This window comes from Xenopus laevis, chromosome 5L, assembly GCF_017654675.1.
Source record: "Xenopus laevis strain J_2021 chromosome 5L, Xenopus_laevis_v10.1, whole genome shotgun sequence".
NCBI lineage: Eukaryota > Metazoa > Chordata > Amphibia > Anura > Pipidae > Xenopus > Xenopus laevis.
Genome location: NC_054379.1, coordinates 164770573 through 164794905, shown reverse-complemented (window position 1 = coordinate 164794905; position 24333 = coordinate 164770573). Strand labels below are relative to the sequence as shown.

The window sequence follows — 24333 nt, the reverse complement described above, 5'->3', positions numbered from 1 at the left end:
ATCCGGAAACCCATTATCCAGAAAGCTCAGAATTACGGACAAGCTGTCTCTCATAGACTCCATTTTACCCAAATTTTTCTGTAATAATAAAACAGTAGCTTGTACTTCATCCCAACTAAGATATAATTAATCCTTATTGGAGGCAAAACCAGCCTCTTGGGTTTATTTAATGTTTATATGATTTTCAAGTAGACTTAAGGTATGAAGATCCAAATTACAGAAAGATCCATTATCCGGAAAACCCCAGGTCCTGAGCATTCTGGATAACAGATCCCAAACCTGTAGTATCTTTTGGTGCATTGGCTAAACCATTTATTTTGGAGAACCTATGTGATGGGTAGGCTCCATCTCCACCCATGAGCCCACTATCCCCCTTAAACTTCCTAGGACTCAGTGTCAAGCTCCTCTTTGGATAGTTGTGCCGTTGCGAAGATAAAGGGGTCTCAAAAGAGTTTTGGGGATCTCTGATCTACTTACATACATTGAGTAAGGACAGAGGAGTACTTTAAATTGAAAGTATTACAGTATTGGCAGAATTAAAGTGGCGTGTAAGGTTGATGGGTTTGGTATGGTGCTGTATGAGATTTTCAGCTTCAACCTTGTTGAGGGCTCCCCCTTAAATTATAAAGTTACAGATAGAGGGGAAAATCAATCGGTCTAACAATATCTAAATACACCAAATACATTTTCACCCCAGATCTCATGCTGATCCTTAAGCTGGTGTTTCAAGTGTATTTAGGAAGTAATCTATTAAACAGACGTATCCTCAAATCCCACCCTAACTGGTCTTCAGGCTGAGCCAACTTGGGTTACTTCTAGCAGGGAGAACCCTTGCTCATTAATTGCGGATGCAACGTTTCGGGGCGTAACCCCTTTGTCAGGGAGAACCCTTGCTCATTTATTGCGGATGCAACGTTTCGGGGCGTAACCCCTTTGTCAAGCATGAGGGGTTACGCCCCGAAACGTTGCATCCGCAATAAATGAGCAAGGGTTCTCCCTGCTAGAAGTAACCCAAGTTGTGCCAGTGATTTCTTGCTTTTCACGCTGAATTTGAGGTTGCCAACGCCTCCTTCATTGAGCACCTGGGATTCATTCAGATCGGGAAGGCCAGGGTGCACGAGGGTAATTTCTTCTCTATTTCCCTTCAGGCTGAGCCACCTGCCACTGCTCCAGGCTCCTTTAGCGGGTGCCAGCCAGTTTGGGCACCATTGGTCTGGCAAATGCATAGATTATCCACTGTAGTCATTAGAAGACATTAGTGTATCTGTTGTTTCAATATTTTGTCAAATAAGCCATTGCGCCTACACAAACGATCATGGTGGGAAATAAACTCCATAAGAGGTATTATTTGGAAAAACTCTAAAAATGCCTCATTCTCGTTTCAGGTTTAAATAAAGGCGCCATACTTGCGGGTGTCATCGGTGCACGCAAGCCTCATTATGACATCTGGGGGAATACAGTGAATGTCGCTAGTAGAATGGAGTCTACAGGAGTCATGGGCAATATACAGGTAACTGATGAGAAATAACTGTGGCCCAGGGGTACAAGGTGGCTAAACCCTAATGGATCATTTGTAAAAAGCCACTTCACAGGCCTTTGTTAGTCATAGATGTGTCCAAATTTATGATCCTTTCAACTTTCAGCAGTGCCTTCTGGAGTTGAGAATAAAAGGCTCCATCTTTCTCATTGGGAATATACAGGTAACTGATAAGAAATAACTTTGACCCAGGGGTACAAGGTGGCTAAACCCTAATGGATCATCTGTAAAAATGGCGCATCCCAGGACTTTGTTAGTCATAGATGTGGCCATGAATTGGAGTGTCCAAATTTATGATCCTCTCAACTTTCAGAAGTACCTTCTGGAGTTGAAAGGCACAATGTTGCTCTGTTATAACTACTTTCCCACTACTTTATCCACCTACAGCTGCAGTTCTGTACAGACCCACAAGTCTGTGGTCCACAAGAACAGCCCAGAACATTTTTTTGGGGGGGGGGGGGCTAACAACACCTCCTTTAAAATCAAACTTTAAACCTCTTTATATTGTATGTGCTCTAGGTTGTAGAGGAAACACAGGACATTCTGAAGGAATATGGATTCCGTTTTGTAAGACGAGGTCCCATTTACGTGAAGGGTAAAGGCGAACTGCTCACGTTCTTCCTCAAAGGACGGGACAAGCAAGGTTCCTTCATCAACGGTTCTTCAGTCACCCTCCCGCATCAAGTGGTGGACAACTCCTGATAACTGACCAACAAGCCAACATGGAGGAACCCAGCAGCCACACAATCCAGTCAATGGAAACCCTACAGGCAGAGAAGGAAGACTTTGCAAATTGCTGTAGTTAAGGACAAAAAAAACAGTAAAATTATTTTTTCTTGAGTTGCCTTTTAAACATTTTTGCTTCAACTGCTCCGGCATTACAGCTTTGTCGCCTCACGACGAAAACAAGAGTCTGTTCCTCTCCTGAAACGGATACATTCGCTGGTCACTGGAGTCGATAGCCTTGAAGGCTACGGATATTTGCAATAAGAATCCACGTAACAAGCCGACTGGAGCGTAAACGATGAACGTGATCATGTGGCGTGAGATGGATTCCACCGCTTTACGACGGGACAACGAATAGAGGACGATGGCTTTGCCATGAGCGCACGTGGGCAGGCCGAAGCCTAAATACGAGTACTGGTTATGAAATGGACAACCCTGGAGATGGGGCCAATTCATAGTGTGCAATATATCTAATTATATTTGGATACAACGAAGGAAAGTCTATCTATATAAGATTCTATATCTACAAACGCACCCACACAAAATCTACGTTTATATATATTTTTACTCAATGGCTTGTATTTCACTTTCATATACGGCCTGCACCCCTCAACCTGGATCTCCTTCTGCCCCCAAACTATCCGCCACATTATTCAGGTATCGATTGGGACGACCCAAAATGGTTTCCTCTCCAATAGAATCAGTCGCTATTGACCCACAGTGAACTTCTTCGATCTCCATTTTCCTCGCAGTCCGTAGCACCACGACGGGGCATATTCTCAGTGGCAATATCTTTATTTAAAGTGGGGCCAACGCTATGATGACAGCGACAGTCACGCAGAGGGGGATCAATATTGCGGTTGCCTAACTGTTGCATTTTACAATATGGGGAAGGGTCTTGATTTTTTTTTTTCTAGATCTATATTTTTACAGATATAAATTGCTCTCCTGCTGGTAGATAAAGTCATATGTATATGCACAAGTATCCCCAAACCTCATGATTTCTTCTCCAAAGGCACAGGGGTGGGGGAAAAGCTCAGAAAAAAAGAGGTGCAAAACTGTGCATGCTTAAACGCTATTACTTGCGCCTCTGCATTGTTGAGCTGTAATTGACTTGCCCTGCGACTTGAGCCTGATTTACCAACTGGTGTCTGCATTGGTAAATCGCGCATAAGCGGCAGCGAGCAACTCTATTACGCCCCATGTTCATAAATCAGCTAATTAGACAAAGAATTGCTGGGCCGGTTGCCCTTATATGGGAATTATTTTTGTAACAGATAAAAGGGGAGGGGTTATGTGATAACAAGTAGATGGGTAATAGTTTAATTCCTGTACAACATCAACTGGAATACAAAATGGCAGCGTCCACAAGAAGCCCCTGCTCTTGTCCTCTGGTCCACAACAAGCACAATTCTTGGTCCCCACAAAGTCCCTGGGTCAGAATTTGATCCCCCCCAAGTTCATTGTAGAAGCAAAGAGTCAACTGTATTCAAGTTGATTTCTACGTACAACCGGCTTTAGGAGTGAACTACACCTCCCACAAACAACAACTGGAGGAAGGTGCAGTGCAGTCAAGGGAAAGGGCTTTTGGGGTGATCCCAAAACAGCATTGGGAGGGGGACACAGGTGGTATAGACAATGCTTTGTGCTGTAGAATGTTATTAGTAAAATATTTCTAAGCAGCAGTGGAGGAAAGCGAGGAAAGACTAACCAGTTTGTGGAACATCACCATCTTCTGCTGTCAGTTTTCTTTTTTGGGTATCGCTTTTAATAAATTACACTCTTGCTACGAAACGAGGAGTCTGACGTGAATACGCTCCGTGCCGTCGCCAAAACATAAGGTTCCTAGAGATGGTTCTAGAATGTCCAAGAGACACATTGAGGCTCGGAAAGGACTGGTTTATTTGTCCTTTAATTATTCTCAAGATCAAAGGTATTTCTGTTCAAGATGCCAACATTTGGCCACGATCCCCTTGGTTTACAAGGTTATGACATTGGGGTAACAATCACCCTGCAACAGTTCCAGGGGTACCCAGGGTACAAATAAGCACTCACCCCAAATCTTCCCCTAACTGACCTTCAGACTGGGCCCCCTTAGCTCATAACAAGGTTACAGATATATAGAAACATTGGGGTGTCACCCTGCTATAGTTCCAGGGATACCCAGGGCACAAATAAACACTCACCCCAAATCTCCCCCTAACTGACCTTCAGACTGGGCCCCCTTAGCTCATAACAAGGTTACAGATATATAGAAACATTAGGGTCACCTTGTTATAGTTCCAGGGGTACCCAGGGCACAAATAAGCACTCACCCCAAATCTCCCCCTAACTGACCTTCAGACTGGGCCCCCTTAGCTCATAACAAGGTTACAGATATATAGAAACATTGGGGTGTCACCCTGCTATAGTTCTAGGGGTACACAGGACACAAATAAGTAAGAGCCATTAAATTGAATAGTTGTTCCTATGCACTTGTTTGTTCTTTCCTATACTTGGCCAGGGGGCACAGGGAATAAAAGCAGATGTGACTAATTGTCTGTTTGAGGCAAGACTTATTTTCATTACACTGGTCACATTTAGGGCACAAGCGGATTCAGCCATTTTGCCCATCAAGTTTGTCCCTTGCCAAAAACATGGTTTCAGAAATCTCAAGACGGGCAACAATCTATCACATAACCCTGTATTACAATCCCATGGCTCAGCAAGAAAACTGCATTTGTGCCGGCACTGGAGTCTCAAGTCCATTTCAGTTGTATAGAGAACATCAGTGGCACCATAACAAGTGGCACTTTAACGTCACCCAGTACAGGTAATGCAGAACTCTAGTGGCGGATGAAATGAAGTGGGGAAACTGCCAATTCTGAGCATGGCATGTTTTGTACAAAGTAACCAAAGTGTTAAGGAATCTTAAAGGGGTTGTTCACCTTTAAATTGACTCTTAGTATGACGTAGAGAGTGATATTTTGAGATAATTTGCAATTGGTTTTCATTTTTTATTTGTGTTTTCTTAGTTATTTAGCTTTTTATTCTGCAGCTCTTCAGTTTGCAATTTCAGCCATCTGGTTGCTAGGGTCCACATTCCCCTAGCAACCATGCACTGATTTGAATAAGAGACTGGAATATGAATAGGAGAGGACTGAATAGAAAGATGAGTAATAAAAAGTAGCAATAACAATACATTTGTAGCCTTACAGAGCATTTGTTTTTAGATGGGGTCAGTGACCCCCATTGGAAAGAGTTAGAAGGAAATAATTAAAATAAATATATATAAAAAATATGAAGACCAATTGAAAAGTTGCTTAGAGTTGGTCATTCTAGAACATACTAAAAGTGAACCAGCCCCTTTAATGATGCAGATTCTGTACTGTCTGATGCTGAAAGGCAATTTAGTAAATCCCAGTCCAGGGGTCGCTGATGAGGACACGTGAGGATTAAAAGATGTCGGTGCCCAGGAGGGAGGCGCTGGTGCGGTTCAGGGTCTGCTCTTCAGAACTGATGAAGTCCAAGGCTTTGTGCAGGGGATTGTGGCAGAAGAGAGATGAGTGGGAGGAGATTTTCTCCTGAACAGACGGGCGATTATCTAAAAGGAAATATAGAGAAATATATATGTGATATCTCCCAGCAGGGATACAGGTGTATTATACAATATCAAATTCAAGGGCAAGTCGGTGTTTGTAGATGACAGTTGGTCTCACCCTCGCACGTAATCACGGCCTCCGTGGGCAGACTGCTCGTGGCACCCCCATAAATCAGCTTTGCTCTCAAGCAGAACGTTTCCTTCTCCAGCTTCAGATTATACTCGAACGTAAGGATGGTGTGCAAGGAGTTACCCTGCCGGGCGTCGGAGACAAAGCTCCCCGGGAAGGTCTGAATGAACGAGGCAAAATAAACTGTCAGAAGTGAGAGAGGAAATAGGCAGAACAGCTACAGGAAAGCCATTTCTCAGGTCAATAAACAATTACAAGGTTATTTTTTATTCATTGCAAAAATGTGTGAAAAGCAAAGTAAAGAAAGTATAAAACGACCCTGTATGATTAACTCCTCCTTATCTGTCAGCCTGAGACATAGGCTATTATGGTGGGGGAGGGGCTTGTTCACACTTATCTTTATTTAAACAATCGATCTAGGGAAGCGCAAGTGTAAAATCAAAGCAAGTGCTGTAAACTCAGCCAAGCCGCACATGCTCCCCTACGCTTGAGTCAGTGTTGTCTCTTTGGGGCTCTATGTTTTTATTATAATACTTCCTGGTGGCACTGACCCCAGATCATGTGTTTTCTTGCAAACGGAAATATAGGGGAGCAATGATAGAGCTAAACTGGTTTAAAAATACCACAGAGAGACAGAAAATGTGCACAGCAAGTCCAGCCACGGGCATAGTGAGTCCAGCAATACAGCCACGGGCACAGCAATACAGCCACGGGCACAGCAAGTCCAGCAATACAGCCAGGGGCACAGCGAGTTCAGCAACACGGGCACAGTGAGTCCAGCAACACAGCCACGGGCACAGTGAGTCCAGCAACACAGCCACGGGCACAGTGAGTCCAGCAATAAAGCCATGGGCACAGTGAGTCCAGCAACACAGCCACGGGCACAGTGAGTCCAGCAACACAGCCACGGGCACAGTGAGTCCAGCAATAAAGCCATGGGCACAGTGAGTCCAGCAACACAGCCACGGGCACAGTGAGTCCAGCAACACAGCCACGGGCACAGTGAGTCCAGCAATAAAGCCATGGGCACAGTGAGTCCAGCAACACAGCCACGGGCACAGTGAGTCCAGCAATACAGCCACGAGCACAGTGAGTCCAGCAACACAGCCACGGGCACAATGAGTCCAGCAACACAGCCACGGGCACAATGAGTCCAGCAACACAGCCACGGGCACAGTGAGTCCAGCAACACAGCCACGGGCACAGTGAGTCCAGCAATAAAGCCACGGGCACAGTGAGTCCAGCAATAAAGCCATGGGCACAGTGAGCCCAGCAATACAGCCACGGGCACAGCGAGTCCAGCAACACAGCCACGGGCACAGTGAGTCCAGCAACACAGCCACGGGCACAGTGAGTCCAGCAACACAGCCACGGGCACAATGAGTCCAGCAATACAGCCACGAGCAGAGTGAGTCCAGCAACACAGCCACGGGCACAGAGTCCAGCAACACAGCCACGGGCACAATGAGTCCAGCAACACAGCCACGGGCACAGTGAGTCCAGCAACACAGCCACAGGCACAGTGAGTCCAGCAATAAAGCCATGGGCACAGTGAGTCCAGCAATAAAGCCATGGGCACAGTGAGCCCAGCAATACAGCCACGGGCACAGTGAGTCCAGCAACACAGCCACGGGCACAGTGAGTCCAGCAACACAGCCACGGGCACAGTGAGTCCAGCAACACAGCCACGGGCACAGTAAGTTCAGCAACACAGCCACAGTGAGTCCAGCAACACAGCCACGGGCACAGTAAGTTCAGCAACACAGCCACGGGCACAGTGAGTCCAGCAACACAGCCACGGGCACAGTAAGTTCAGCAACACAGCCACGGGCACAGTGAGTCCAGCAACACAGCCACGGGCACAGTAAGTTCAGCAACACAGCCACGGGCACAGTAAGTTCAGCAACACAGCCACAGGCACAGTGAGTCCAGCAACACAGCCAAGCGCACAGTGAGTCCAGCAATATGCATGAACCTCATTACCTGGAGCTGTTGGAACTGGTACTTCCGGCCAGCGTAGGCATTTAAATGCCCAAACAGCACAGACAGGAATTTTTTGAGATCGGTCTGTAAGTGCTGCTGGGTGAACTGTTCCAGGGGGATAAATGGTGGCACAGAATGGCTGGCGATCCTCACAGACGGCTTTAGGACAATATCCAGATGGTAGGAATCTAGATAGGCTCCTTCAAAAGCTGTGCTGAGACGGACACACACTCCCTTCTTCGTCCGCTTGCCACTAATGCCTTCATTTGAAAAAAAGCATCTGTTACTTTACAGCTTGGGGGCAGGAAACAGAGTTTATATGTGTGAGACAATACAGGGGTGAAATTACCAGTCAGCCAGTACATCTCTAGCTTGCCCTTTAATTCCTCCAGACGCATCTCCAGTAGTGCCTGCTGTGAGCTCCCAGCCACGTTCCCATGATCCTCTGCAGCTTCCGCCTGTCCACTGAATGCCTGGATCTGCAGGAGGGGGCGCACAATCACTTATTACACCCCAACATTAAGGTCAGTAAGGCGGAAGCTACAAATACAGAGGAGTTATTAACAATTAACAATTTTTTTGTGGGTTTAAGTCTTGCTTGTCCCTTACTCTCACCTCTGCTTTGTGTTGTTCAATTTTAGCCTTTAGCTCATCCCGTTTCTTCCTCAGCTCCAGAACCAGCTCTCGGTTCTCCTTCAGGGAATTCCGCTCCTGCCTTTGCCTCTCCTGTTTCACTGCCAAGTTATGGGACAGGGTCTCCAGCTGCTCCAGATGAGACAGGACCCCTGAACAGAGACAAGCCAGGGGGTGTAACATACAGTTTGTACGGACATTCCAGGTACAACAAATCCAACTAGATCAGTAATATTAGCTATAAATAATATAAATATATTTTATGCAATATTATCCCTTCAGCCTGAACTGTTGGGACTTTTCTAAAACTGCTCTATTATCAGTACAGCCGTAAGTCCGATAATATGTAAGAGATCATTCCATACCTCAACCCTACTGCCCCTCTGGGATTCCAGGAGGATCTAGGGAACCAATTAGGCATTTCCTCAAAATCTCACCCTTAGGGTAAGGGCACATGTGAGATTCGGGGAGATTTAGTCGCCCACCTACAAATCACCTCTTCTTCGGGTGACCAATCTCCCCAAAAAGCCTTCCTGCCAGCTAGATTCTCGGGCATGGGAAAAAGAGAGAAAGAGAGCGAGAGAGCGCAAGAGCGAGAGAGCGCAAGAGCGAGAGAGCAAGAAAGAGAGAGAGAGAGAGAGAGAGAGAGAGAGAGAGAGAGAGAGAGAGAGAGAGAGAGAGAGAGAGAGAGAGAGAGAGAGAGAGAGAGAGAGAGAGAGAGAGAGAGAGAGAGAGAGAGAGAGAGAGAGAGAGCGAGAGCGAGAGAGAGAGAGAGAGAGAGAGAGAGAGAGAGAGAGAGAATGATTTGGCTGATTTGTTACCAACCTTCTCTAAAGAGATTCTGCGCCTCCTCCATGGTACCGGCTCCCTATTCTCCTCAATGACACAGGCCCCCAGTCTGCGGGAAACAAAGGAGGCGCCGGATCTAATCAGCCATCCAATAGGAACTCTGCTGAGAGGCTGTAACAATAGGGGAGAAGAGATGAATCATTCCAAAAAAGAAAAGAAAAAAAAAAGAAAAGCATTGAATGCGACATCACAGCATAGCAGTTCCCCAATTCCTAATACCCCAAAATAAGAGTTCTGAGCCCCCAACATACAGTCAGTGAGGGGGGATGGGATTGTGTGTGTGGCGGGGGCAGAGGAAACTGAGTGAAGCCCCGAGTAGAGCCCCCGGGGACCCAAACTGCTGTGCCAGGCTGAATGTGTATAGGAGATAGGGTTGCCACCTGGCCCGTATTTTATTGGCCTGGCCGGTAAAAATGATGGTTGATCCCAATGTTATTAATAGGGAATAAAGATAAATATGTAGGAAGGTCAGTGATCCCAATGTTATTAATAGGGAATAAAGATAAATATATAGGAAGGTCAGTGATCCCAATGTTATTAATAGGGAATAAAGATAAATATATAGGAAGATCAGTGATCCCAATGTTATTAATAGGGAATAAATATAAATATATAGGAAGGCCAGTGATCCCAATGTTATTAATAGGGAATAAAGATAAATATATAGGAAGGTCAGTGATCCCAATGTTATTAATAGGGAATAAAGATAAATATGTAGGAAGGTCAGTGATCCCAATGTTATTAATAGGGAATAAAGATAAATATATAGGAAGGTCAGTGATCCCAATGTTATTAATAGGGAATAAAGATAAATATATAGGAAGGTCAGTGATCCCAATGTTATTAATAGGGAATAAAGATAAATATATAGGAAGGTCAGTGATCCCAATGTTATTAATAGGGAATAAAGATAAATATATAGGAAGGTCAGTGATCCCAATGTTATTAATAGGGAATAAAGATAAATATATAGGAAGGTCAGTGATCCCAATGTTATTAATAGGAATAAAGATAAATATATAGGAAGGTCAGTGATATGATCCCAATGTTATTAATAGGGAATAAAGATAAATATATAGGAAGGTCAGTGATCCCAATGTTATTAATAGGGAATAAAGATAAATATATAGGAAGGTCAGTGATCCCAATGTTATTAATAGGGAATAAAGATAAATATATAGGAAGATCAGTGATCCCAATGTTATTAATAGGGAATAAAGATAAATATATAGGAAGGTCAGTGATCCCAATGTTATTAATAGGGAATAAAGATAAATATATAGGAAGGTCAGTGATCCCAATGTTATTAATAGGGAATAAAGATAAATATATAGGAAGGTCAGTGATCCCAATGTTATTAATAGGGAATAAAGATAAATATATAGGAAGGTCAGTGATCCCAATGTTATTAATAGGAATAAAGATAAATATATAGGAAGGTCAGTGATATGATCCCAATGTTATTAATAGGGAATAAAGATAAATATATAGGAAGGTCAGTGATCCCAATGTTATTAATAGGGAATAAAGATAAATATATAGGAAGGTCAGTGATCCCAATGTTATTAATAGGGAATAAAGATAAATATATAGGAAGGTCAGTGATCCCAATGTTATTAATAGGGAATAAAGATAAATATATAGGAAGGTCAGTGATCCCAATGTTATTAATAGGGAATAAAGATAAATATATAGGAAGGTCAGAGATCCCAATGTTATTAATAGGGAATAAAGATAAATATATAGGAAGGCCAGTGATCCCAATGTTATTAATAGGGGAATAAAGATAAATATATAGGAAGGTCAGAGATCCAATGTTATTAATAGGGAATAAAGATAAATATATAGGAAGGTCAGTGATCCCAATGTTATTAATAGGGAATAAAGATAAATATATAGGAAGGTCAGTGATCCCAATGTTATTAATAGGAATAAAGATAAATATATAGGAAGGTCAGTGATATGATCCCAATGTTATTAATAGGGAATAAAGATAAATATATAGGAAGGTCAGTGATCCCAATGTTATTAATAGGGAATAAAGATAAATATATAGGAAGGTCAGTGATCCCAATGTTATTAATAGGGAATAAAGATAAATATATAGGAAGGTCAGTGATCCCAATGTTATTAATAGGGAATAAAGATAAATATATAGGAAGGTCAGAGATCCCAATGTTATTAATAGGGAATAAAGATAAATATATAGGAAGGCCAGTGATCCCAATGTTATTAATAGGGAATAAAGATAAATATATAGGAAGGCCGGTATTTTTTTACGGGAACCCTAATATGAGATTCCATGGGAAATGTATATCAGGTGGGAATCATGGGAAGGACCTGGGACAAGGAATGGGGGTTCAGCTTTTTAACTCCGCCCCCTTCCAACTAATGCTGTGTAACTGAGCCTGGTGATGCGCCATGTTACTGGGTTATAGGGGTTGTTCACCTTTAAATTAACTGTTAGTATGATGTAGAGAGGGATATTCTGAGACAATTTGCAATTGGTTTTCATTTTTTATTATTTGTGGTTTTTAAGTTATTTAGCTTTTTATTCAGCAGCTCTCCAGTTTGCAATTTCAGCCATCTGGTTGCTAGGGTCCAAATTCCCCTAGCAACCATGCACTGATTTGAATAAGAGACTGGAATATGAATAGGAGAGGCCTGAATAGAAAGATGAGTAATAAAAAGTAACAATAACATTTGTAGCCTTACAGAGACTTTGTTTTTAGATGGAGACAGTGACGCCTATTTGAAAGCTGGAAAGAGTCAGAAGAAGAAGGCAAATAATGAAAACACTACAATGAATAAATAAAGAAGACCAATTGAATAGCAGTTTAGAATTAGCAATTCTATAACATAATGAAAGTTAAAAGTGAACCAGCCCTTTAAAGGTGACAGAGAGTTCACTGACAGTTGCAGTCATAGCCACACACACAAGTACCTGCGGTTCCGAATCTCCCGCCGACTCCCCAATTCTTCACTGTACCCGCCTCTATAGACTGAAAATATACAAGTAACAGGCGCTTTTTCACACCGACCAATCAGCTTCTGCTTACGCTTGACGTTCCAGCTGTACGCGGAAATATATTTAGTGTCACGCCTCACTTTCAACTGCTCCTGCGATTGGTTAGAAGTTATAACAAGGAACCAATTGCTTATTTCATATCTGTGGTTTCGCTCCCGTGTCTGAGTCCTCCGCGCGTATTGGCTGGATTTGTTTTCTACTAACTTTATTGACACGATCATTATTTGTACAGACACCGGGTGGGAAGAAGTATGGCGGCTCTGGTTCAGTACGTGGTGCTCCGCAAGGATCTGCAGACTGGACTCGGGTGGCCCTTGGGGGCCCTAATAGCACAAGCCTGTCACGCGGCCACAGCAGTGATTCATTTACACTACGAGCACCCGAATACCCGGGCCTACCTGCAGCAGCTCGACTCTATGCACAAAGTGGTTCTGGAGGTGAGACCGGCGCATGCGCAGACTTCTCATTCCTTTATTGGCTCCTGGTGTCCGACAGTTTATTCCTTCCCCTGTAACTGCCCCATGTCCCCTGGGAATAGCCCCTGTTTGACATTTAAACTACCCCCCCCCCAATAATTAAAGTGAATCTGTCACCCAGACACACAAAGCTGTATAATAAAAGTCCTTTTCAAATAAAACATAAAATCCAATTTCTATTTTTTATTAAACATTCATAGCTGTATAAACTCATTTAAATATCTCAGCTGTCAATCAAATATTGTCTGCCCCTCCTCTATGCCTTAGGCCTGGGCTGTTCAACTGGCGACCCACAACCCCCCTTATCTGGCCCACCATATCAAAGTGTGTCTGCTGTGTCTGATTACCATATGTAAGATTTAAAAGGTTTCACTAGAGAGGTTAATTGGCCCCTGCATTGTCAAAACCTCAAACAGGGTCGGAACTAGGGGTAGGCAGAGTAGGCACGTGCCTAGGGCACAAAGCTGGGGGGGCGCCAGGCATGTACCTCCTCTGCTATCCCCTAGTCCGGTCCCTGCTTTGGCCGAGGTGCGCGTTTAAGCAAATGCGCATGCGTGAAAAATACGAGTGCGCATGGGCCTAGGACGCCTTCCCGCGTTGGCCCGGCACTGACCTCAAATTCAGATTTATCCCCTGTATTGTTCACATGAGTGACACCTCTATTGTTCACACCCCTAATGCCCCTGTCCTGTTCTACCTGAGACCCAGACTGAAACTGCCACATTGTTCACCTGTTCACACTTTATACAAAATACTAATGGGGCCCCAGCACTGTGTCACTGTATGTAGTACATATTAGACTGATCCTGATTCCTGTCTCCTGCTCTGTTCTGTCTTCCCTCCCTGTGTGTCTCATACTTTGTATTTGTTCTGGGGGTTTGTTAGCATTAATTATTGTTAGTGGCCCCTAAGGTGTTTAATCATATGCTGGGGTACTGTATTATACACAGGGGAGGAGGAGACATATGGATTTATGGGTATATCTTATATGACTTAGCTTTTTTCACATATGAGTGACATCCCTGCCAGGACAGACACAAGGTAGTTTGGCCCCTAGGCAAGAGCTTCAGTCAGTGCCCCCCTGTCCTGCATTACCATTTCTCTCCTTACCATGATGGTTATTAAATAAAGAGAGCAAGAAAATGTACAACACTTTCATTTATATTACTGCCCCCTGTACCTGTACCAGCAAGTCCAGCAGCCCTCCATCATACTGCCCTCCTGCAGCCATCATATTGCCCCCAATCTTTACCTGTACCAGCAGCAGCCAAAAATAAATCTGAACCATCCGACTGAATGACCATGATTACTGAAACAAATGATTAAATAAACGCTTGAAAAAAAAAAAAACCCCATTAAAAGTGCGCCCCGCAATGTTGGGTCCTAGATTGTCACCCACTCTGCCTCCCCCTAGTTCCGGCCCTGATCCCTGCAGTGAGCACCAACCATTTGGTTTTTTATGGTGTGCTATTAATGTGGACATTGTCTTGCTGTAACATGGGTGTGGTTTAAAGTGGGTGTGGTCTAAAAATGGGGAGTGGCTAACACTGGCTTCCATTATCGGCCCTCCACCATGTAGATTAGAAAAATTCCGGCCCTCTGTACCATATAAATTGGACAGCACTGTATTAAGCAATTACTTTCCATTCAGCACTTCCTACATGTCACTGCTCTCCCCACATTCCCCCAGTTCTCTTCACCATTTAATTGTGTAGCCAGGACATGGGGATGGACATCAGGTCCCCCATTCTGCTGCACAAACAAGATTCTGAGATGATACAAGTCTTGTCTTAATAACAGCCGAACAATCAGATTACCCCCGATATAGCCATGCCTGTTAATGGCATATCGGGGAAAGATCCGCTCGTTTGGCAACATCGCCAAACGAGCGGATCTTTGCATCTATGGCCACTGGGTCTGATAGAGGAATAGCGCCACCTGCTGTGTATACTGTAAAATAACACCACATAATATTGGGGATGTCTCCCTTTGTTTCTCAGTTTATTTATCAGATTCTGTATTTAGTTATATTCTTTGGCTGCTAGTGATGTAGAAGTGCAGGTTTTAAATACTCTAAACACAATTGCAGGCCAATAAAGTGACATGCAACTCAGGAGAAAGTGCTTATGAGAGTGAATCGTTTTAGCAGAGGAACTGAAATTTAATTATATATTGTTAAATGAGACCCAGGCATTGCTTCCTTCTACTATCGAATAAAAGCCAAGGCAACATTAACCCTATCTAAACCTCACTACAAATATATTCAGGTCATGAGCCCCTTATTCTAGGACGTGCGAAGTGTATTTATTAATATCAAGTACCCCATTAACCCTGTTCAACTGATCTGCAACTTGCTATATCCATCTGCTTTATATACAGACATTGTGCCTTTATATGGTCACAGAACAACCCCTCAGTGACTTCTAATATCCTTATCATTTACAGTAGGGGGTACATTATCCCTTATAATACATGAGTGATACTCAGAGTCCCTGTATAACTCAGCCTGCAGCCTTGTGCCTTTATATGGTCACAGAACAACCCCTCAGTGACTTCTAATATCCTTATCATTTACAGTAGGGGGTACATTATCCCTTATAATACATGAGTGATACCCAGAGTTCCCTGTATAACTCAGCCTGCAGCCTTGTGTCTTTATATGGTCACAGAACAACCCCTCAGTGACTTCTAATATCCTTATCATTTACAGTAGGGGGTACATTATCCCTTATAATACATGAGTGATACTCAAGAGTTCCCTGTATAACTCAGCCTGCAGCCTTGTGTCTTTATATGGTCACTGAACAACCCCTCAGTGACTTCTAATATCCTTATCATTTACAGTGGGGGGTACATTATCCCTTATAATACATGAGTGATACTCAGAGTTCCCTGTATAACTCAGCCTGCAGCCTTGTGCCTTTATATGGTCAAAGAACAACCCCTCAGTGACTTCTAATATCCTTATCATTTACAGTAGGGGGTACATTATCCCTTATAATACATGAGTGATACTCAGAGTTCCCTGTATAACTCAGCCTGCAGCCTTGTGCCTTTATATGGTCACAGAACAACCCCTCAGTGACTTCTAATATCCTTATCATTTACAGTAGGGGGTACATTATCCCTTATAATACATGAGTGATACCCAGAGTTCCCTGTATAACTCAGCCTGCAGCCTTGTGTCTTTATATGGTCACAGAACAACCCCTCAGTGACTTCTAATATCCTTATCATTTACAGTAGGGGGTACATTATCCCTTATAATACATGAGTGATACTCAAGAGTTCCCTGTATAACTCAGCCTGCAGCCTTGTGTCTTTATATGGTCACAGAACAACCCCTCAGTGACTTCTAATATCCTTATCATTTACAGTGGGGGGTACATTATCCCTTATAATACATGAGTGATACTCAGAGTTCCCTGTATAACTCAGCCTGCAGCCTTGTGCCTTTATATGGTCAAAGAACAACCCCTCAGTGACTTCTAATATCCTTATCATTTACAGTAGGGGGTACATTATCCCTTATAATACATGAGTGATACTCAGAGTTCCCTGTATAACTCAGCCTGCAGCCTTGTGCCTTTATATGGTCACAGAACAACCCCTCAGTGACTTCTAATATCCTTATCATTTACAGTAGGGGGTACATTATCCCTTATAATACATGAGTGATACTCAGAGTTCCCTGTATAACTCAGCCTGCAGCCTTGTGCCTTTATATGGTCACAGAACAACCCTCAGTGACTTCTAATATCCTTATCATTTACAGTAGGGGGTACATTATCCCTTATAATACATGAGTGATACTCAGAGTTCCCTGTATAACTCAGCCTGCAGCCTTGTGCCTTTATATGGTCACAGAACAACCCCTCAGTGACTTCTAATATCCTTATCATTTACAGTAGGGGGTACATTATCCCTTATAAAACATGAGTGATACTCAGAGTTCCCTGTATAACTCAGCCTGCAGCCTTGTGCCTTTATATGGTCACAGAACAACCCCTCAGTGACTTCTAATATCCTTATCATTTACAGTAGGGGGTACATTATCCCTTATAATACATGAGTGATACTCAGAGTTCCCTGTATATCTCAGCCTGCAGCCTTGTGCCTTTATATGGTCACAGAACCCCTGGGTGACAGTTAATTCCCTGTGTATGTTCTGTAGGTGGCGGATGAGCTGACACTCACTTCTCTGTCGGAGACGCTGAATCAGGCAGGGATTGATCACAAGCTGTGGATGGAGCAGCCAGAGAACATCGCTACTTGTATCGCCCTCAGGCCGTATGTGAAGGAGGAAGTTCATAAATATGTGAAGAAATTTAAGCTGATGAAGTGACAGTGACAGATGACAGTTTGCTGGGGGACATATTATTGATGCCGGGGGCACTGGTCTCTCAGCAGAGGGTAAAGCAATAGGAGGGTTATTCACTTCTCCAGGGGCACAAACACTTAACTGCATTTATTCTATCCAGAATGTGAATTACAGAGGCGAGTCCTGTCTCACTGGGGCAATTACATGAGTTTATTGGGGCAGTGGATTTGATTTCAAGGACAAGTCATAGATATTATTATCAGAGAGAGATATCCCTCATACAGGATTCATGGCAATGGGATTATTTCAGTTCCTTTCTGTAGGTCTGTCCTGTATCACTAGAGCAATGATCCGCCTGTCCAGTTACATAAAGCTGAAGAAACCCCTGTTCTCAAATTCAGGTTAAAATAATCAGATATTCTGTATGTGTCACAAATCCTCAGCAGCCGTGAATAAAGGGGAGTTGTGGGAAATGAGAGGTTGAGACTTTGTTTTATTCCAGTGGAATCTGATTGGTTGGCTGGGTGGAGGCAGAGGTACAGGATTCTCATTAATTTGATCATTAGATATAATCACGTCTATAGGGAGAGTCGGAACAGGCCCTGGCCTATAAAAGGGACTATTCACCTTTAAATTAACTATTAGTATGACGTAGAGAGGGATATTCTGAGACAATTTACAATTAGTTTTAATTTTTTTATTATTTCTGGTTTCTGAGTTATTTAGTTTTTTATTCAGCAGCTCTCCAGTTTGCAGTTTCAGCCATCTGGTTGCTAGGGTCCAAATTACCCTAGCAACCATGCACTGATTTGAATAAGAGACTGGAATATGAATAGGAGAGGCCTGAATAGAAAGAGGAGTAATACAAAGTAACAATAACAATAGATTTGTAGCCTTACAGAGCATTTGTTTTTTTAGATGCAGTCAGTGACCCCCCATTTAAAAGCTGGAAACAGTCAGAAGAAGAAAATGGCAAATCATTTAAAAACAATAAATAATGAAGACCAATTGAAAAGTTGCTTAGATTGAGCCATTCTATAACATACTAAAAGTTAACGTAAAGGTGAGCCACCCCTTTATGTTATTTGTATAAGTGTTGCTATTGAAAGCAGTGCGTGTCCCTTTCTATTCTCTGCACTGGGGGTTCAGACTGTTGATACAATGTAATGTGACGAGGAAGCTGATTAACAGACCTGACTTTGCTGCTGGGGAAATAAGAATTTTGCAACATTGTTTAAAAAGTAACAACCAGCAAATGCTGCTTTCAATAGCAACTCTGTGTTTTTTTTTGTTTTTTTTTTACAAATAATTGTTAATAAATGTAGTTGCTTAGAATTAAGTTTCCTTTTATTAGACAAATGTTTATTTTGGGGTTGACTTTCCCTTTAAACAGTGTAGCAGAAGCCAATTGATTAACAGACAACTGACTTCTGCTACATTTCCTCATAGGATTTGCCTCCCGTATGGAATCCCTTCTCTGGACTCCATGGACCTGGGCTTTTCTGGATAAGGGATCTTCCCTTGATGGATTGTTTTTCCACCAATATGGGTTTATACAGCTTAGTTCCCTTTAAAGGGGCGCTTCACCTTGCAGTTAATGTTTAATATGTTATAGAATTGGCAATTCTAGGCAGCTTTTCAATTGGTCTTCATTTTTTTTTAGTTTTTTAATAATTTGCCTTCTAACTTTTTCCAGCTTTCAAAAGGGGGTCACTGACCCCATCTAAAAAACAAATGCTCTGTAAGGCTACAAATATATTGTTATTGCTACTTTTTATTCCTCATCTTTCTATTCAGGCCTCTCCTATTTGTATTCCAGTCTCTTATTCAAATCAATGCATGGTTACTAGGGGAATTTGGACCCTAGCAACCAGATGGCTGAAAACTGGAGAGCTGCCGAATAAAAGGCTAAATAACTCAAAAACCACAAATAATAAAAAAACAAAACCAATGGCAAATTGTCTCAGAATATCCCTCTCTACGTCATACTAACAGTTAATTTAAAGGAGAACACCCCCTTTAAGTAAACAGAGTGAATATATAAAGCGATACCTGTGCAGTGGTTTAACCTTGCGAGCGCTGCTGGAAGGAGTTGATGAGCTCATAAAAAATATTCTCCATAAATCCAGATTTTAAATGACTTTATTTACAATAAACAGAATAATTAAACATTGAACAAAGCCAATAATATAACAGCATAAAGCAATATTATTCAGCCACCGACTCCCTTATGACTGGAGGGTCTGACACTGCACGGGATCACCATGGACTGTCAGCTCTTGTGGCCACAAACCTTCCCTGATACCAGCAGTGTCACACACGTCTCTGGCACCGGCTCAGCAATCACTTTATATTCGGTTTCATTCAGATTCCCCAAGTCACTTCTCTGCAAAAATATTTGTGTCTTTTCAGAGCAAGTTTTTTTTTTCATTATCATTTATTTATTTTTTTATTCTTTTGCTCTTTAAATACACAAAAAAGTCGCTCACAACCCCCCGCACACTTCCGTTGTGTTACATTCTCTTCATTCCCCCCTACAAAGACAAAGTAGAGAAAAATAGAAGCAAAACTTTTTTTTTTTTAATTTTTTTTTTTTTTTGCTATGCTGTTTTTTTTTCCTTAAGAAATTAAAAGCGAAGATCAGTTTTTTTTTTTCTTTTTTTACAATAAATTATGTCATCATTCATGTAACCAATAGCCGGCGTTTATTTCAAACAAAATATAAAACATTTGCTTTTTTTGTTTTTTTTTCAATTTTTTTTTTTATTTTAAGGGAATGACTGAGTCAGCAGAATTTTTTTTTCTATTTTAAGGGGAGGGATATGAAAAAATCCCGGTATTTGCATTTTTTTTTTTCTTAAGAAACTATCGCCATATAAAATACGTGAAACTTATTTTCAGACCTTTTTATTTTGTACATTAGGAAAAGCAGCTGCTAAAGAATCTTCATCCAAAAGTAGAACAAGTTACCGAAATGCTAAAATGTTTGGGCCACTTTTTTATTTTTTCACTTTTTTTTTTTTGTTTTTTGTTTTAATTATTTTTTAGCAGTAGGATCTAGAAACAAGGCCCTTTCTGGAGCAATAACAAAAAATCATGTCACATGCTGGTTATTTTACAAGGTTGAGAAATGGGATTTTTGGATAAAGCAGGAAATTAGGGTTTTTTTGAGCTTTATATACAGCGACGTTTCTGCAGCAGGGACATCGGGTAAGTGACGCTCTCGTTCTGCCTTTTCTACAAGAAGTGCATTTTTGCTATTTTATTTTTTTTTTATAGTATTTTGAGGAAAATGATGAAAGTGTTGGTTCCAGTGGGGCTGCAGAGCACGGCAAGGCAAATCTTGGCTCAGTTCAAGCAGTAGAAATTTTTGGAATTTAAACAATGACCAGTTTTTTTTTTCAATTTAAAAATGTTTCCCCCCCCCTTACAATGATTTCTGTCTCTTCTTTTTATACATATGGACTAGGGATGCAACGAATCCAGGATTCAGTTCGGGATTCGACCTTTTTCAGCAGGATTTGGATTCGGCCGAATTCTTCTGCCCGGCTGAACCGAATCCTAATTTGCATATGCAAATTAGGGGAGGGAAATCGCGCGACTTTTTGTCACAAAACAAGGAAGTAAAAAATATTTTCCCCTAATTTTCATATGCAAATTAGGATTCGGTTCAATATTCGGCCGATTCTTTCAGGAAGGATTTGGCGAATCCAAAATGATGGATTGGGTGCATCTCTAATATGGACACAGTGTTGGATCGGGGTGTCCAGGGCTTTCACTTTAGGGGCCCCCCACACTTACACCTCCCCTGTCCCCTGAGCATCTTGTTGCATTTTTCCGCCACTATTGGAGGTGGGAGAGGATCGCTCAAAGTTCTTGGCGGGGGGAGTTATGGAGCCAGCGGCAAAACAAGACCGGGCCCCCCATCGAAAAAAATGTGGAGGGGCCCTGTGCACGTTGGTTGTGCAGGGGGGGGGGATAATACTATAGAGGAAGCCGACCCCATGGTCCGAGCCCCCCAGCAACCGCGACGTCTGTCCCCTCTATATTTACACCACTGGGTGGAGCCTACAAGGGCTGATAAAATGCAGCTCAACAAAAAGCCAACCCTCATGTGACCTTCACTATCCCGCCCCTATTTAGACCCACGCCTCCCCCTCTGATGTTACGGATAGGGTCGCCACCTGGCCGGTAAAGATGATGCCAATGTTATTTATAGGAAAAAAAATATAGGAAGGCCGGTATTTTTTTCCAGAAAAGGAGGCAAGTCTAGTTAAGGAAGAGGCGGGGTATGCGGGCGAGGAAGCCAGATCAGTAGTGATGTGCGGGACCTGCGGGTCGGGTGGGTTCAGGCCAATTGTACACCCCCCTTTTTGGGTCGCGGGCGGCTTGACCTCTTCTGACTTTACAAATGTCGACTTCTGGGTTGAACTTCTATAGACGCACGACCCGCCACTTTTGTGATGTCATGGATGGGGGCGGGGTGGCGTGGGTCTATAAAAGTAACCTGGAAGTCGGCGCGGGTCGGAAAAATACTGACCCGCACATCACTACAGCAAAGTAAGGTTGGGGGGACAGTGGTAGAGCTCAACCCAACCCCCCCCCCCATGACTTGACAAAGCAGAATTTGCCCGACCCACAGGTGCAGCGGGTTTCAGGCCAACGCATCACTACCAGGGGCCCACCAGCTTTTTTCCCGCCAGTCCAGTCCGATTGAGGCAAGAATTTGAAGTTGAAAATAGTTTAAATCACTGGGGCTCATTTATCAACAATGGGCAAATTTGCCAGTGGGCAGTAACCCATAGCAACCAAGCAGCACTCGGCTTTTCTTTCTGGCAGCTGCAGGCAGAACAATGAAGGCAACAATCTGATTGGCTGCCATGTGCCAGTGTTGATAATTTGCCCATAAACCCAAATTCTGTGATTGGTCTAATAAAAGTCTGGCCGTACAGATGCCGCGTCCGAGGCCACACACAGCACAGACTCTTCTATTTGGGCTCAATGTCTATACAATGGGCAAGACAAAGTGTCAACTTTCCATCCACTTCCATTTCCATTGTATAAAGATATTTGTCAGGATGATACGGCCGACACACGTGGACTGAGAATCAGTTGTTTTGTTTGTTTTTTTTAAAAAATTCAAATTTTAAAAATATTTAAAAAAAAGAAAAAGGAAATCCTGTTCTATTTCCTGGTTGTTGATGTTACTCCATCTACTGGTTCTGCTAAGGCCCAAATGGCCTCATTCTCTATGTGCTTCTTTATAGAATGTATTTAAAGGGGAGCTTCACCTTTAAGTTAACTTTTATTAGCCAATTCTAAGCAACTTTTTATTCAGTAAATGCCTATTTAGGCATCTTGTATGTCCTAATAATGTCTTTTTATTCTAGTAAAACCCGAGCTACTGACTTACTAGCAAATGGACCTCACCCCACTTTGAATTCCACAACTTTCTAATTGGTCTTCATTTTTTCTTGTTTATAGTTTTTTTTTAATGATTTGCCTTCTTCTGACTCTTTCCAGCTTCCAAATGAGGGTCACCAACCCCATCTAAAAACAAATGCTTTGTTATTTATTGCCATTGCTGCTTTTTATTCCTCCTCTTTCTATTCAGGCCTCTCCTATTCATATTCCAGTCTCTTATTCAAATCAGTGCATGGTTGCTAGGGGAATTTGGACCCTAGCAACCAGATGGCTGAAATTACAAACTGGAGAGCTGCTGAATAAAAAGCTAAATAAGTCAAAAACCACAAATAATAAAAAATGAAGACCAATTGCAAATTGTCTCAGAATATCCCTCTCTACGTCATACTAAGGGGCACATTTTCTAAGGGAAGAAGTGAATTGCCGAATTAAAAAACTTTGAATTTCGAAGTATTTTTTGGGTACTTCGAATAGGCCAAATTCGACTTCAATAGAAAATACTTAGAATATTCAAAAATCAAAGTACTGTCTCTTTAAAAACTTCGACACTTCGCCACTTTAAACCTGCCGAATTGCTATGTTAGCCTATGGGGCCCTCCTAGAACCTAGAGCCAAAATTTGGCTACGTTTTAAAAAGTCAAAGGTTTTTTTTGAAAATCGTTCGACCGTTCGTTGAAATCGCTCGAATCGAACGATTTCAATGAACGGTCGCACGATTTTACTTTGACCGAAAACAGCCAAGAAAATTCAAAAAGAAAAGTTCGACTGTGGAATTTGCGCCTATTCGATGGTCGATTTTCGAGGTTTTTTAACTTCGAAATTCGACCCTTGATAAAACTGCCCCTAACATTTAATTTAAAAGTGAACAAACCCTTTAAACTGACTCGGCAGCTCTATCTATGAGAATGGCAAACCCTGAACTCTTTTCCCATTTATAAGTCGGATTCTTGAGTTGCAGTTGGTCGGATTTATTGCCGGAGCCTCACTTGTAATTCCACCAGTGATGTTTGAAACGCGTCGCTGGCCTAATCCTACTCGTCGATCAGAAACCAATGTTTAACACAGAATATTCAACCTGTATCCTTATTTACTTTTCATTTAATTCCATTTCAATTACAAATGCATCATCATCATCATCATCATTTCAATTACCAAACTGAAAACATTTTTCAATAGATTTTTTAAAGCGAAGAATCTTGAGATCTCCCCTGTAAAGCCAAGAGGTGTTGCCTTGCAGTGCTCCGGCCCCGGGTAAAGGTTTCGTTGTTTTTTCCATAAAACTGAGGTACTTTAGTTGGGATTGTGGAATGGAGGGCGAAAGCGGGAGAACAAGAAAAGGCAGTGACGGAGAACAAACCTTAACACAAAAAAAAAAACAAAAAAAAAACACAAATACAAAATGACATTAACAAAAACCTTTTAGCCCTACCTCGAAAACTTTAAAAAAAAAAAAAAAAGGGGGGTAGAGGGAAATACTGGTGTAAATAACAATTTCATTCCATGTACACTATCAACTAAATAAAAAAAACTATAAACAATTTGAATCCCCTGGCATGAGGCCGCTGCAGGCTACAGGCAGTAGGAGTATCCTGAGAGTAGTTACATTGTTATAGATTTAGTAGGGAGGGTATAGGAGATCCTAGCAG

General features: G+C 42.3%; 3 protein-coding genes across 3 annotated transcripts in view; 2 read left to right on the top strand and 1 right to left on the bottom strand.

The window, feature by feature from the left end:
- Positions 1–4057, top strand: part of adcy3.L (adenylate cyclase 3 L homeolog) — a 58121-nt gene extending 54064 nt beyond the window's left edge. Inside the window, exons 19-20 of the mRNA XM_018264119.2 lie at positions 1386–1510; positions 2057–4057. Of these exons, the coding sequence (XP_018119608.1) occupies positions 1386–1510; positions 2057–2239 (308 nt within the window). The 3' untranslated portion in view covers positions 2240–4057. The remainder of the gene's footprint in view (positions 1–1385; positions 1511–2056) is intronic.
- Positions 4058–5553: 1496 nt separating this feature from the next.
- On the bottom strand, positions 5554–12526 carry cenpo.L (centromere protein O L homeolog). Its single transcript, XM_018264118.2, has 7 exons — positions 12383–12526; positions 9415–9549; positions 8572–8741; positions 8306–8435; positions 7957–8216; positions 5962–6133; positions 5554–5846 (listed from the first exon to the last, which is right to left on the bottom strand). The coding sequence occupies exons 2-7, from the start codon at positions 9443–9445 to the stop codon at positions 5698–5700; spliced, it is 912 nt and encodes a 303-aa protein (XP_018119607.1). The 5' UTR covers positions 9446–9549; positions 12383–12526; the 3' UTR covers positions 5554–5697.
- Positions 12527–12684: 158 nt separating this feature from the next.
- On the top strand, positions 12685–17736 carry ptrhd1.L (peptidyl-tRNA hydrolase domain containing 1 L homeolog; the record flags this gene model as incomplete). The annotated part of the gene is given in 2 exon segments (NM_001096928.1): positions 12685–12903; positions 17117–17736. Coding segments are annotated over 2 exon segments (357 nt in total). The 3' UTR covers positions 17288–17736.
- Positions 17737–24333: the final 6597 nt, after the last annotated feature.

What these genes read in the sequence shown, in the direction of transcription:
- cenpo.L (XM_018264118.2), bottom strand. Translation starts at nt 9,445, where the DNA reads ATGGAGGAGGCGCAGAATCTCTTTAGAGAAG. An exon ending in TTGAACAACACAAAGCAGAG is followed by an intron (nt 8,436 to 8,571) that starts GTGAGAGTAAGG and finishes CCCCTCCTGCAG; the next exon opens with ATCCAGGCATTCAGTGGACA. An exon ending in AGAGATGTACTGGCTGACTG is followed by an intron (nt 8,217 to 8,305) that starts GTAATTTCACCC and finishes TTTCAAATGAAG; the next exon opens with GCATTAGTGGCAAGCGGACG.